General features: G+C 41.2%; 1 protein-coding gene across 2 annotated transcripts in view; it reads left to right on the forward strand.

The window, feature by feature from the left end:
* Positions 1-16,432, forward strand: part of gria4a (glutamate receptor, ionotropic, AMPA 4a) — a 151,580-nt gene that overhangs the window by 109,953 nt on the left and 25,195 nt on the right. For both annotated transcript variants that reach the window (XM_050075010.1, XM_050074991.1), the window contains exon 14: positions 14,680-14,878. In XM_050075010.1, the coding sequence (XP_049930967.1) occupies positions 14,680-14,878 (199 nt within the window). The remainder of the gene's footprint in view (positions 1-14,679; positions 14,879-16,432) is intronic.

Genomic DNA, 16,432 nt, shown 5'->3' on the forward strand with positions numbered 1-16,432 from the left:
TCCCAAATCTTTCTGCGCGTGGTCTTAAGTGTAAGCTGCAGGGAGTGATGAGGCCTGACTCACTTGCTTAGACTTACAACATGTGCTGTACCTTGTATCCACGTATAATTATTACGCATGTACTGACTGAGTGAAATGCCAAAGTAATGACGCAAATCATGGTTATGCAAGAAGAGGCAGAGAGCTATAAAGACGTAATGGTTTAAGAGGGAAATTAACTTGTTCATTAGATTCGTTGATGAAGCAATGATATAAGCCTGAAGACCAGGCTTTCTGCCATAAACCCATTTGACGGATGAGCCTTCACTTTGACATTGGCTCTGCAAAGACACTAGATCACGTCCTTATAAAAGGAGACGTGTCATGCACATGATCATGTCATATCATTTTTTTATCCCCTAGGTACATTTCCTTAATGTCCCGTTCTCTTGTTCACCTTTACAGGCAGACAAAGTCATAACGCTGACAGCAGAAATGTGCTTCAGCTATAACAAAGACAAATATATTATCATATAACAAAATGTTTTCCTGCGTGCAACTTTCCTCCGAACAGAAATATCCAATATTTAACATTTACTTTTATAACCACATTAAAGATAGAGCATGACACTTTCACTTATTCACACTCTCAGTTTATCTGCTCCTCTACGAGCTGCATAATGTCTGCAAACAACACACTTAGCAAATCACTCATAAAGGAGAATACATAATAGAATTGGAAAACATTTTTATGCCTCCATGCTGGCACCAGCCGTGGCCACAGGCATTAAGGTTTTGTGTTGCTCATCCATTCCATCCTTGTGAGCACAATATCTCAGGAACGCCTCGAGGGACTTTCATCAAATTTGGCACAAATGTCCACCTGGACTCAATAATGAACTGATTAGAATTTGGTGGTCAAAGTTCAAGGTCACTGTGACTTCACAAGACACATTTTTGCTCATAACTTGAGAGTTAATGCACTAATTATGAGAAAGTTCCACAAAAAGGTCTAATAGGATAAATTAATGAAGTGATGACATTATGTATCCAAAAGGTCAAAGTTCAGCTCGTGACATTTTAATCTTCTGCAAAAATGATCTGGCCATTATTCAATGTCAAAACTCAGGAGCAGAAGATGAGACATTTGGGCAGATACTGCAGTGACACTAATCTTGGGCGTCCATCTTAAAACTGTGGTGACTGTATAGATCTTCTGTGTTGCTGGGTTGAAGATGTGTGTGAAACATCAATGTTTTGGAATATGTAGCTTCTTAGCAGCAACATCCCTATTTCAATCAGGAGAGACTCGTTCTGAAAGAAAAGAATATTTACATGTGCACATGTAAGTACTGGGCGATTAGACCTCATCATGATGTCATATATTCCAGGAAGGTGGTAAAGACGTAGTAGATTAGGGAACCCCCCCACAGTGGGGTGTAGATGCTGTTGGTGGTGATGAGATGAGATGAGGAGGGAGCTGAGGATCTGGATGTGAAGAGGAGTGGGCTTTTGATGAGCTCATCCTGGGCTCTGGATAAGGTGACTGGAGGAGAACGGGGTGGAGGAGGGCGCAATGATTCCACCTAAAATGACAGCTGACAGGAGCAGAGAGGAGAACAAATTTAAAGTTTGGCAGCAGCAACATGCATGGCTGAAGATCGTGGCAAAGTTTGATAGGCCAACAAGGAGAGGGAACACCCACAGTCAGCTGATTAGAGTAAGCAGTGGGAGTGGGATAGAGAGAGGATTGCTGAGCTTCATTAAAAGCATTGTGTATTGTCATGGCTACATATGAGTCTGGACAGACATGGATGTAAACTGCAACTTGACTGGCTGGCAAAAGCATAGGTCCGGACAATATGGCAAAAATATTACCACAATATTTTTTTCCACATCAATCGATGTCAGTATTTATCACAATTTATGATATGATAATGCTGCCAGTTTGAAGAGTATCTTGATAATGACTAAAGCTTGAAGAAACCAGAGTGTTCATTAGTTAAACCTTATAATGTAGTTTATTTAACATATGAAATAGAATGACATTTAACCGTGCAAACATAGTTCGGTTTTGTGATTACATTTAACTTTCCAACATGCTTTATCTGCCTTAACAAAACATTGCAGCATAACATATTAAATGGTATGTGGTGTGGTCACTAGGATAGTATATCTTCAGTTGATGAAGCTGGCAGTCATCTAAAATTCATAGAGCTTAGGTTATATCCGTAACTAGCACTGACTGACGGCATGTGTAATCTGTGCTCCGTTGCTATTGTGATACCCAAACCACATCCATGTAATTGACCTGGTGGTAGCTTTTTTGTCAGTGTCCTCAGCTTTGGAGGAAAACATGCTTCACTTTCAGCACTTGAGCATAACAAGCTCTGTGGCTGTGTAAAATAAATCGAGTGTGGATTTAAAGGAGGAAGCAAGTTAGTCTGGGCACAATGGTTTTGTTCTGCTAAATGACTCAAAAATGTGTCAAGTTTCTAAAAAAAACACTTTATTTTGAAGTGCAGTGAAATTCCAGCGCAGAGCTTTTAATTTGAAGTGCTATTACCTGCTGTAGATTGACTGACTTACACACAGCTACTTTACAGAGAGAGCTAACTAGCTCAATGAAACGGCCATAGGCGAGTATGACACTAAATATATTAAACTGTGCGGACGTAAAACCAGGGAGAAATCTGGACCCTGTGGCTGGATCATTTGGGAAACACTGATATGGATCACGCTGTCCTTTTGTTGTAGGACATGGATATGGATAATGAACATTGTCATCAGTGACTCCATATAATATATCCAAAAGTTTGTTTCATTGCCTCCACTATGGGCTCGTCTGTGAGGTTACACTGCTGTCCACTGTGTGTGGAGCATGACTCCGCCCTCCAGCAAACAGGCAGCAGCACAGAGAGCATAGCAGAGAGGCAGCAGACCAACTGGTTGTCGTCACATTTATTTCTGATGTGTTATCTAGCTATATCAAGTAAAGATGTCCAAAGTTTATCGTTCTAGACATGCATTTTATCGCGATCCCTTATCAAGATCGTTATATTGTCCAGCCCTTTAGAGGCATACAACTGCAAGTTAGTAATTCTAGTTTGCTATTATCTCTCGGCTAGAGTTTCATAAGTAGATCAAGTCCACAGGATCTCAATTACAAAGAATTACACCCTTCCGTGTGGTGTGTTGACTTAAGCCAATAATGCAGGAGTAATTTTACACCGAAATCTGGGCAATTGGAGCTTTGCTTTGTGCATGCATCAGTGATCAGGTAAGGTAGAAATGGTCCGCCCTTCCACTTGTATCGTCTCCAGGTAGTCAGCAGGCATCACAGCACTGAGGTTGACATTTACTGTGGAGCTGGGAATAAAGGGAGAGTGTGTGTGTGTGTGTATGCTTTGCAGTCTGCCTGGTTGGCTATTTACAGTGTATGTGTATTTGTTAAGTAAAATCTATTTCTTGTGTTACGTGTTGTCTTACAACCTTTATGAGTATCTGTCTGCCAACTGCTCTCCATGTGTTAGATGCTGGTTGTTTGACTTTATGTACTGAGCGTGTGTGTGCGAGACTGTGTGGGTTGTGTATTGTCTTTTGAGCTGCCATAGCAGTCCATTGGTATTCAGTGTGGGTCCCTCTCTCTCTGCTGCAGTCATCTCTGCAGTCTGGGAGACACAGTAAAACACACACTCCTATTCAACTCTCCCACTTTCGCTCTCGTCTTTCTTGATCTATTTATCATTTTTTTCCGTTTTCCTTGCTTTCTCGCAGCCTCCATCGTCTTTGTTTTGCTCTCTCCCTTCGTGCCTCTTCCTGCTGCTTTGTTGTCTAATAATTACCTAAGTTAATTGACATTTTCACAGCTAGTAATTTCAGCACATGTGCGGTGGCATGTCTGCGTGCTCATGAGAGAAAACACTTCTCCTTGAGACACACACATGCTCTGTCTCTTGCAAACACGCCGACTTCTGTTTCCTTCACCTTTCCGATCAAGCACAAGGAAACTGCTGGCTGCAGACGTGAACGCATTCGCACGCGCTAACACGCCTCGTCGGAGTGACCTTGAGATGGCATTTGCACCACGCACACCTGTCATCTTTCAGCCCGGGCTTTTGGGTTCATAACACCGGTGATTGGCTTGGTCACCTCGCGCGGGGTGGCAACAAAGTGATGGACAGTTAGTTGATGGGACTGGAATTCTTAAAAAGTGGAAATAAATAAATGGCAGAAAAAAAGTGACAGGTTGTACATTGAGGAAGACCAAAAGCAAATGCAGGAGAGGGAGAGAGGGGTAAACTGATCACCAGTGAACATCTCAGAGGGATTGGATCTGTCTCCGTCAATAAACATCTGAAATTACAGCTCTCTTCTGTGTGTGTGGGTGTGCATGTGTGTCTGCTGCTGGGTGAGGGCACTTATGTACTTCTGGCTCTGTGTGTGTGTGTGTGTGTGTGTGTGAGTGAGAGTGTCATGTGTAAGTATTGAGCAAACGGCCGTGGGTGTGTTGAATTGTTAATGATAGCAACAGATCCAGCTAATGGTTCGACTAACTAACTACAGTGGAGCGCTGAGGCTTACTGACTAATTAATGATCTCAAGGTCACTGATTAGAACCCAGTCACACTAACTGACTGTGTTTATGAATTTCAACAGTAATAGTTTGTAAATCTTATGAATAATCTTGGCTCTGGGTGTCTCATATCTTTTTGGTTTCACTGATATGATCTGTGTTATTATTTCATTTTATCTTGCCTTCATTATCTGGCTGCTGCACCTAATCTTTAATCTATTAATCAGATTTTCTTTCATGTGTGTCTCTTTGACTTTACGGCCTTTATTCTGCCTCCATCTACTCTACTTTGTAGTGTTTCTGCCTATTTCAGTCAGTCAGTCAATTCACTTCATTTCACACCTGTAGTCCATGTAAAACAGCATACAGGGCACAATTTGAGCCCATTTAAGACCTGATTTTTGAGCCGCATGACTCATTAGACCAAGTCTTAGCTTTGTTAGGCATTGTGTGCCATGGAGTGTACATGAGGGAGTTCAGATGAATTTTTGACATGTTAGAAACTTTGGTTGGCTGTCGTCAGGCAACTCGTGGCAGGAGAGCCATGGACCAAGAGAGAAAAGGAATCAAAACTGTGATTGATACATCTTTGCACAAATGGACTTTTAAGCTCTTTTGGGGACCTTTGTCTCTACATTAATGTGAACCATACCTCTGCTAGCAAACAGACTTCAGCCGCGGAGCTTTCAAACAAATCTTATTGATAAATGTCAATAGCCACAGCAGTCTGCAGGAGCTGATGGACCATTTCATTGTCTACTTTATACTTACAGTGTGAGCACTCAGCTTGTGGATTGACGATCAGACTGCACAGTGTGAGCTAGAGGTGGGGGAAAGTATTAGGTCTCAGATGCATCACAGTGTGGACAAGGGCAACAGTGGCGGTTCTAGCGTATTTGGTGCCCTAAGTGAGCTTCCCCAATTATTGCCAAAATGCGAATAAACAATCTGTGCATGTGTTATAATAATCATATGAATCAATAATCAATCAAAAAAGTACAAATTAACTTGTTCAGAAGAATAAATATTAAAACAATAGCACTAGCGATGCACTGATTTTGAAATGCTGTGCTGATACTGACACCAGTGTTGAAAGTAACAATTTGACCATATTTATATCTGTGTTTCTTTTGTTTTTTATTTGTTGATATTTTTTCTTTTGTGCCAGTGAAAAACAGAAATCTACACTATAAAAAAATAATTAAACTGTTTTAAAGTCATTCAGCCCTTTGTTAAATTACCTTTGAATGAGCACATATTCAATAATACACATTTATGAAACAACCTTTAACATAACCTTCTTTCACACAAATAAAACGCCTTTTTACTTTCATTTCATTTTCATTTTCATTTTCCATTTATGTATACAGGAGAGGAATTAAAGGTATCATTGGGTGTTATGATTAAAACTGGCCTGACTGAGTTAACAACTGTTTTTCAGCAGGTTCCTGTTATGCAACAAAAACACATTACAATACAGAATAAAAACAGAAACAATCAACAGAGGCAAAACAACAAAACGTCGGCAGCTACACAGACAATGCAGAGTAGCAGACTGAAATGGAGTTAGTGAAGTGATTGCAGGTTTGTCCTTCCATCACATAGTGTTTATATGCATGTCTGAAATGTGTATTGGGGTTATGCTCCAATGTAGTATGGGATCTTGGTCCAGATCTTAGTGTACGTGTGACAAAAAACTTTTTATAATATGCTGTAATTCCCTCTCTAATTTCTATTTTATATTGCTGTGAAAACATCAACAAGTGTGTTACAAAGTTTCTCTCCAAAAGCTACATTTTACAAGACTACACTAAACACATCATGAGAACGTAATGTATCTTCACCCAATACTAGGCACACGCGAACAGACTGTGAGGGAACTGCCCATTGGCCTGACAGCCCATTGTTCCGACCATATTAAACCCTGGTTAGGTTTAGGCACAAAAACCACTTGGTTAGGGTCAGGAAAAGATCATGGTGTGGGTTAAAATGAAAAAGAAAGTGGCAAACNATATCGGAACAACGGGATGTTGGACTAATGGGATGTCGGACCAATGGGCTGTCGGACCAATGGCATGGGACCGACTGTGATGACGGCTGTCGGACCAATGGCATGGGACCGACTGTGATGACACACTAAAACTTTTTTTGTTTTTGTCACAGGGGCAATTTTGGTGCCCCCCTCGGGATGGTGCCCTAGGTGGCCACCTATATCGCCTATGGCAAGAACTGCCACTGAAGGGCAATTTGGCATTGTTTCACAAATGTTAATAATTGATTATCTATTTATCTCATTAAGTAATGCATTTAATTTTTTAAATATAAAGGCTGCGAACAACTATAATTTAACAGTATGTGACTTGCAAACTACTTCTGGTGAAATAATTCAGTCTGTAAACACTGGACACTACGCCGGCAAAAATGTCCCACAGTGGTTACCATGAGCAACCATAGATGGACACAATCTGACTGCTTTAAAAGCTCAGGTATGGGAGCGTTTTAGCTGTAAGGTTGAATGGAAAATGGACCTGGACAAAAGCCACATTGTATGCAAGTAAATTCATCTGTTTAATTATGCATCACTATGAATAGAGCACGCTATGTTTTAAAAGTATCAAGTAGACATGTAGTGAGAAAAAAAATCATGTATAGAACAGTGGTGGCTGCTGGTCTTTCAAACCCGGGAAGCTCACTTTAAGTTTGCATTATAAAATTTGTCATAATGTAGCGAGGCAGTAACTTATAAAAGGAACATTTAATTGAAGCCGTTTTTCAACCACACTCATGCCATAGAACTGCAGCAAATCACACCTCAAAGATTTTCAGATGGGTTTAACAGTGAAAATGAGCTATATGGCTTATGGAAATAATTTAACAGTGAAAATGAGCTATATGGCTTATGGAAATAAGAAACTCTGTCAGAAGACTCCACTCGCAAATATCCGCATGGGGCTGAACTCGATACGCGACGATGGCAGTGTGTATTTCCAAAGCGCTGTCAATCACAAAGGGGTTCAGTATTTTAGACAATACCTCCAATCATCATGCATACACCGAGCGTCCTCTCCCGCCTACCGCTCCATTAGGTCCCAGGGAAGCTGAGCCTCCCTGGAAGTGACAATTTTGTCGCATTTATCCAATGACCGTCTCGCTTTGCTGCATGAAAAAAACTTGCTCAGCGCTGTCTCATAGGAATGCTTGGAGGCTCCGTGTCCACCGTGCTGACACAAGAATGTATGACAGGGAGGTCGCGTTTGAAAACTGGTGATAAACAGCTGACGTTTGAACATCACAGTCATGATGTTAAACGCATCCTAGTGCATGTTCAATGCAATGTAAATTCTTATTTTAATGTATATTCAATAGTGCATATTTGACCATTTCTTCTATGAATTTGAATCTAATCGTGAGATACCTGGAGACTCCTACCCCTAGTGTGAGCACATAAATCCCGAGCTTTGGCTTTACACTGTGGACAATTTACTCATACAGTGGGAACTGAAATTAAACAGCAACATTTCTAAAATCTAGAGAAAGACAAAAGACAAGAAGAAGAAAGCATGTCTGTCTGTGTTTCTATCTGCATTTGTCTTTGTGTCCTTTATTATGTACTAATTAAACATTCATGCTTCGTATTCCCAAAACATCAGATCACACTAATAACTGTCAGACCCAACATTTGTTAACATGTCTGTCACCATCACTCGATAAAACATGTCTTGTTCGCACCCCAATTGGATCACAGCAAAAAGTGTTGCATTTCCCCTGTCGGCATGTCTTAACGAACTGAGTTTTTAACAAGCTCACGATTTGCATAATTAAATGAAATACATGTCACCCATGATGTCTGGTGTCTCCAAAGTTTAGAGTTTGTGAATTTTATTAGAAAAGTTTTCTTGGATCAAGAGCTCCCCCCCCAAAAAAAAATTGGCACTTGTTGAGACAAAAAAGCCTTTTTTGTAAACTTTTATAATTTGTTGTTGTCTGTGCCTGCGTGTCTGCTTGAGTTTGTGTGTGTGTGAATGTGTCAGCACCAATCTACCTGAGTACTTTAATGCGTTTGTGCATAGGCACAGGTTTCTGTGTGTGTTCGAGTGTGTTTGTGTGCTCTTGTTATGGCAATTACATTAACAGGTTTTCCTTCCCAGATGATTGTGATTACTGTCGTACGCGTAAGCAGCCCAACAGCATAATCTGAGGAAATAAGTTGATGATTGAACTACGGAGAAACATCTTTGTCATCCATTAGTCCTCATAAGAGGGAAAACAAAAGCACACATGCAAGATCAGATGCACACACAGGCCGTCTCTTCTGTAAGGTGGGCAAAATTCAGACGCAACGGATGAAAGGAAACTCTATTGCTCAGATCTGTGTGTATATATGTATGTGTGTGTGTGTGTGTGTGATAGAGAGAGTGAGAGAGAGAGAGGGAGAGAGAGAGAGAGAGAGAGAGAGGCATGCCATTAATCTTTCACACAGAGGATTGGGGAGGCAATCTGTTGGCTATCATAGATGATACATGACCCGCCATAGAATGATTCGCCTGTTGCATACCAACTCACATGACACAACTACACACACTGGCGACACTCATTCTCGCTGCCACACTCACACTGACGTGTCACATAAAGAATAAAGAAGGTCACTCCCAAAGCTAACCCACGTACACCGAAACGCATTCGTAACAGGCATAAAATATACGTGCGCATACTGTATGAACACGTGCATGCATACTCTCACACACAGTCTCATTTGATTCGAGCATGCTCCATCAGCCTCCAAAAGGTAAACATGTTCTCCAAATTCGCTTCAAGGCCAAACACACTCTTTTTTAATTCACCCACACAAATAAATCAAGTACAGCACATCTAGGAAGAGACGTGCTGTTAATCATGTTGTCCTCAAGCGAACCGTTTTCCTTTTCTCTGTAGGGTGGTTGTCTTTTAAGCCCTCTGAGATTCAGGACCATTTTAGATGTCTAAGATCACAAACTCCTATCACAACGTGGCCTCCCTTAATGATGTGATGTGGCGACTCTAATGGCTTTGTTCATACTGTGATGTAATCCATAAGCATCAGCTTTTGCTCTGAAACCTTACCTGAACTCAAGTAGATAAGATGGAAGGAGGGTGTCGGGGGTGATTTGTTTTCTATCTACTGTGTGAGTGTTATCATGTCACTATCCAAAATAAATGAGATATTAAAAAAATGCATGTAGGGCTGCCCCCGACTATGAATTTTCCTAGTCAACCAGTAGTCGCCATTTAAGGCCATTAGTCGACTAGTAGCCTGCATGTTTACGATATTAATGTAATTATTAAATTGTATATTTTGGGCGGGGCAACACAATGGTTTGAGTTGAAGGTGTGAGAAAGAATAGTATCAGGACATTGTTAACACTGTGCTACATTACAGAGAAATACAAAACCGTACTAATGAACCTTCATTAATATAGGCCTATATTTTATCTACAAGTGCACGTCACACACTGAGCGAGCCGCCTGTTAATGACGCTGTCAGCAAAGCAGTAATGATTGTGCTAAGTGGCTAATGGGCATGTAGCTACTTCCATGTTTCAGATGATACGTCATGTTTGTGTGTTTTGCAGAGATGTACAATGCCATCATTTGTCCTTGTGAGTGTGTTGAAATGACTACATACAGCTGGATAAATAGCTTGGTGTTAATGAATGTATTTCTCAATTTGAGATGAAAATGCTTATGTCAGGAAGGAGCACTACAATCAGCTGATGGACAACTTAACAGACAGTGTCTACATGCACTGAAAAATTCTGAATCTTAACAGGTTTCAGGTGTCGGACTAGTCGGGTAGTATTTAACAGGTCTCAACATTGTGGTTTGATTTATGTAAACACTTCACCACTTGTTCTTTGTTTTAGGGTTTAGTTTAAGTGTTTATGTTCACGCACACACACGCACACACACACACACACACAAAACTACTTGTAGCTTTGTGTTGCTGTAACCAAACTCCGGTCCAAAATCTGACTTCTCTCTGCCAACTCAAAATCAGAGGCACTAAATAAGTTGATTTTCACAGCTGAACAGTTGGCTGTTTGTAATGTGCTTTGCCACTACAGTGTCTGTCCTCTTCCGGCATCAGTCCAAAGCCTTAAAAAAAAATACTGTTTAGATTCTTGCTGTATTTGTGTGGGCGTCCTCCAGGAGCCAAACTTCCTTCCCACATCATAACTCTTGCAATTTAGGAAGTAGGAATCCTAGAAACCTTACTTTAAAAAAAGGAAAGAAAAAGTACTGATTGCTTTGCAGGCTAGTTCGCTACATAGCTGCCAAGCTGCAGCACATTAGACAGCTTATAGACGTACCTGCACCTCCTTTAGGTTCCAGTTAGATGCTGGTGTTGTCCTTACTAGACCTTTAAATCTCAGCCCAGACTCGACTGGGTGCAGCCCAAACCTGGCTAGTTGGGCCAGGCCCAATTGGGTCCATAATTTCTCAAAAATTCCCCAGGCTTGAATCTGGGTTCTCACCATTTTTCTGATGTTAGTCCATTCTATTTAAATTCAAAGTAACAAATTGTGAAGTTTCGCTGTCACTGCACTTGGTGCTCTGCTGCTCTGGCCCCAGAGTACACTTGCTGCTCCAAGAGTGTGGTGCTCTGAACCAAACAGTTCATTCCAACAGTGCCCAGAATTGACGAACATTACGAACTGACTGTTTGCTCAGAGTAATACCTCATATGACAAATGACTGTTAATGCACTGCAAAGATTCAGTTAACTCTAGCTTGTAATCTTTTAATATTAAAAATATTTATCCTACCATGGCAATTTTTTTAACTGGGCTTAGGCTCAAAAGTGCTGCAGTGGTTTGGGCTTGGACAGAAACTATGCAGGTTCATGTAGGGTCAGGCCTGATTGCTTCAGGGCCAGATCGAAGCTCTAGTCCTTGCTCTTCAATATCACTAACAGCATGCTGTCCACTTACGACTTGTAGACACCAGCTGAGACATAAAGGAACACTTCTGATAGAGTTTTTCCCCAATGACTTCTTCCTTCCGTTTTATAATAAGAAACTACAAAAAGTGATGAGTAAATGTGATTTCAGTTGGACTTTAAATGTGATTTCTTACATCTCAGCCACTTGCGACACCCTCAAAATCTAATATACACAAATCAATAAATGTCCCAGCTCTCAGGCTTGACAGGTTCATGAGATAGAAGCAGTGTTTCACCACATTTTGGTGATAATATAATTGTAATAAACACACTAGGCACAGTAGAGAGCTGCACAATAACAACAACACAACCTTCTCTCCATCTCTTTATCTGTCGTCCTCTTCCTGTCTGCAGTCTTGTCGCCCTCCTCTTGCTGTTAACGCCCCCTCTCTTTCTGTTTGGATGTCTGCTCAGATCACAGTCACTCCATCAGGTCAGATTAAAATGCTGTCACAGATATTTACCAGCTAACCAATCAGATCACACCCCCCTGCTGGCCTCTGCAGGACTCCCTGTAGAACCTATTAAAATGAGTTTATAAATACGCATCGTTCATGTTCCTGAATCCCTCTTGTCCACTGCTTTTGAAAGTCAACCTTTTCAGTCCAGAACTGTCTCTATCTTTGCATTTTGAAGTCTTACTTGGACTCCTAATAAGTATAAACCAAAACGTAACAGCTCTGTCTCTCAGGAGGATCTATCGCAGTATACGCCAGGTTCATTAATTCAGGTAAACAGATCAATGCCTCAAGGACATATGCTATCAATTCATATTCGTGTGTGTGTGTGTGTGTGTGTGCACGTGTGTGTGTGTGTGTGTGCGTGCGTGTGCCCGCAGATTAAGAGGTGTGCTGGCTTTCAAACAGCAGCAGAATGCGAAGTTGCTCCAAAAGGTGACAATTTATGCCGAGTCAGGCGTCACTGCACCTCTCAGCTCTCTCGCTCCTCTTTTCTCTCTCCACCGTGCACTCCTTAAAACCCAGTCCACACTAAAAATAACTCTTATATCACAGGTTGTACATCACAGTGGTGAAGTCATCAAACAGCTGCCTGTTCGAAATTTTGGGCCTTATTTTGTGATTGTATGTACTGTAAGAGGATATAGATGACACCCATATTTTGTTAAAGTGCTTTGATCAATATTTTTATCTCAACAATGTAAGAAATGGCTATGTCCAATGTGAAAGGAGTCATTTGCAGATACAAACCCACAGATAATTATTACTCCATTCTGCTGTTTACCTCACCTCTTGTGTTGGATTCCTTCAGCTTATTGACCCTTTGCTAATTCCTGCCTCAGGACGCAGACTGGCCAATTATAACGTAGCATCAGGCCGGCTCAGACCAGGGTCCGACAACAACACAGCTGTGCTCCATTGACTCTAATGCAATTGTCTCAGATTTCCTTCATTTTCAGGCTGGTTTTGTGGATTTGGAGCTAAATGTTGTGCCTGGGGCACGTCGTGTATTAATGATACTCGTTACCTGGAGAGGTTGGAAAAAGATATACGTTTCTTCCCTGTTCCAAAACCAAAATCAAACCCTGAAAAGTGTAGGGTTAGCTAGCTAGCTACTGAAGATATAGCCTACTGAATGTATACACATGCTGCTTTTGCTTTTTAATGATTATAACAGTGAAACAAAGACCGACCCTGCTGTACAGGAACCAGTGAAGGGAAGCAGGGAAACTTTGCTGATATTCAACCAGCTCTGTATCATCGCATTGTGCGCAGATGAACGTTGTTTGACTTTCCCTGGAGATCCCTGCCCGTCTGGCGGCGGAGGTCCGGTTGCTGGCAGCGGCACTGGGGCGAAGCCAAACACTGTTCATCTGCACACACTGCGATGCCACACAGCTGGTTCAATATCAGCAAAGTTTCTTGTAAACCCATGAGGGTTGGGCACATGTAAGTGTGCATGACACAAATAACAAATCAGTCAATCAAGCGATCAATCATTAAATGATATAATTGTTGGATGTCTAAAGGAGCAACTGTTAGGTACATCGACTTGGTGGTGATAATGTGTTAGTGTTGTGTTCATAGCTTGTTTCTGTTGCCCCCAAGAGGCCAAAAAAATCTGTTATTGCATTACTTTGGAAAATAAATTAGATTGAATTAAATGTCTGTCAATTTACCCAATAGAGAAATTTTGAAATTGTTGTCATCACAGACTTTTCTATAAATGTATGTCTGGTGATTCAAAGAGACTCTTTTTGAAATCAGTGATTTACTGAGGAATGTGGATACTTTGGATGTATTCATATTCGCTGTGAATGTTTCCTTGAGCTACACATTTTTTTTAAAGCATAGATTAGGTTAGACCTGAAAGGAAATGCTACAAAACACATCCCTTTTCATTCTTTGTGAATGTGATGGCTCTTCTATTTTTTTTTTAAACTTTAAAGAAAACTGAGGATCTGTTAGAGTATGTTTTGCCTAATACCCCATCCACTTTCTTTCTCACTGTTTCTAAAGCGCGGCTATTTTATGTGGCTGTGTGCGCCCATTAGAACTTCAAGGTCTTTTTATTGACTGCAGCGCGTAAAAGAAAACTTAACATTTTGCTACCTTTTCCCATCTCTCTCTCCTTTCTCTAATGTGCTCACTCTCTCTTGCTCTCTACCCCTTTACTCAGTGAAAACAAGTTTGAGCAAACAAAATGAATTGCCACTTACTTTGATGCTCCAGCTAACAATTGGTAGATAAAGAGAGTAAACATGGAGAAAGAGAAAAGAGAGAATGAGGATGAGAGAGAGATGGAAGAGTGCCCAGATTACAATCTGTTTCATGTAGCCTTTGTTATTGTTAGTGCTGAATTGGTTGGAGGGTTGAAAGACAATTATTTTGGCGGTACTGTCATTTTCACAGTCATGCACACAGTGGTGTTGACAATGCTTTGTAAAACTACAGCATGTTGTGTTGAATATCTGTGACTCTGGAACTAACCTTAATTATGTTTCCTTGTCTGTTTTTCCCTCTGTTTTCTTTTATATTCTTCTCATCCCTCTAATTTTCTTTCTTCCTTCATCAACCTCTCCTCATTCTGCAAATTTCTCATTTACATTTTTTTTTTTTTTTTTTACTTTTTCACTCCCCTCTTCCTTGTTTCCTCCCTACCTCGCCTCCGTCTGTTTTCTCTCCAGGTCCCTGTCTGGACGTATTGTTGGAGGTGTGTGGTGGTTCTTCACCCTTATCATCATCTCCTCTTACACAGCCAACCTGGCTGCTTTCCTCACTGTGGAGAGGATGGTCTCGCCCATAGAGAGTGCAGAGGACTTGGCCAAACAGACAGAGATAGCCTATGGGACACTGGACTCCGGCTCTACTAAGGAGTTCTTCAGGGTATGGACTCTATACACTCTGCTCCTTCACATGACTCCATCAGAGATGTCAGGCTTTTATCATGTTAAATGAAGTTAATTTGCTACTGAGCTGAAAAGCCAGAAGTCTCAAATGACCTGCTGGTCTTTTTGTCAATAGTTCAGTCAGGAACACTTTAGTCAAAGAAAACTTTATTTCCATTTGCAGTATAATATTTTGCGGTATGGCTCTGTTCTGGGGCCTCTGCCTTTCCTCAGGCCTACACAGAAAGCCTCTTCCACACACCTACGTGGAAAGCCTAAGGCAGAGAGAGCAAACCTCTCTGCCCTTCCATGTGCAAATGAGGAAAGCCTGAGGCAGAGAGAGCAAACCTCCCTGCCCTTCCATGGGCTTACTTTGAAAGCCTAAGGCAGGGATAGCAGCAGCAAAGACCCCCCGGGAACAGAACAGAGCAGCATCAATGACAAACAGAAATGACACTGATAAGTCAGAAACAGCATGAAAAGGAGGAGCTGGGGTGGAGGCAGGTTGTAAAGCAGCTTGCAGAGGAAGCAGCAACAGTAGGCAGGCCAGAGCAGTTTGAATAGGGTGCCCTGAATGAGATTTGCCAATTGGTTGCATAGAAAGGAATCATGTGATCAATCAATCAGCTGCTCCATCAGTTGATTGGGCTGTTTCAGATCAGCTGATGTAGCTGGGATGTGAGCAGAGCTTGACATCCTGTCCTGCCTGAACTAATGCTATGCTCAATTTATTAAAAACCCAACAACTACTGCACAACCAGCTGTATTCAGAATTGTATTTTAAATTCTAGTCAAAATCTCAACATTTCAAGGACACCATAGCATACATGTCTTATTTACAGAGAAATGTAAATGAAATAATAATCTAGATAACATTTACATTGTTACCAGAACAGCCAGAAAAACATACCCAGCCGAGTTTCTGGCCACTAGGCCACCATTTTGTTTGTATCTAGCACATGCATATGAACCAATGACAGTATGTAAAGACGGACAACGTGTCTCTACTTCCTCCCACTGTACAAAAATCAAGCCAAAGCATTAGAGATACAGACGCTGCCTTCTTGGGCTGGAGATTGAAGGGGGCAATTTAAATGTTTTGGCTTTACTTCTGAGGAGCTGTCATGTTGTCCATCTTCATTACAGTTTATTATGTGAGCATACATAGATGCAACACACTTTTGTACCAATGGTACAATATGGTTCTTGCTGTTTCACTTACCGACAGTTGCTGACAGTGATGCGACAACGAACACTGAAATGCTGCAGCAAAAAGTAGGGAAGAAGAAGACTGCAAGCTAGCAAAAATTGATGTAAACAGTGCAGGTTTCAAACCCTAAAATTGTCTTTACGGCTGTTTTATGAGGAAAGAAGTGCATTCAGCACGTTTGTTAGGGCTCAAGGATACATATTGTGTTCCGGTGAGAAACGCTGATTGTACACATAGCGTTGTGTGTTTGTAAGACAACTCCACAGGGCACCTTTAAGAAATGGATGTCAGTTTTCATACTGCTTGCGTTCTTTATTTCTTTCTAAATGGCCATTACACAAA

This window comes from Epinephelus moara, chromosome 2 (assembly GCF_006386435.1).
Source record: "Epinephelus moara isolate mb chromosome 2, YSFRI_EMoa_1.0, whole genome shotgun sequence".
Taxonomy (NCBI): domain Eukaryota; kingdom Metazoa; phylum Chordata; class Actinopteri; order Perciformes; family Serranidae; genus Epinephelus; species Epinephelus moara.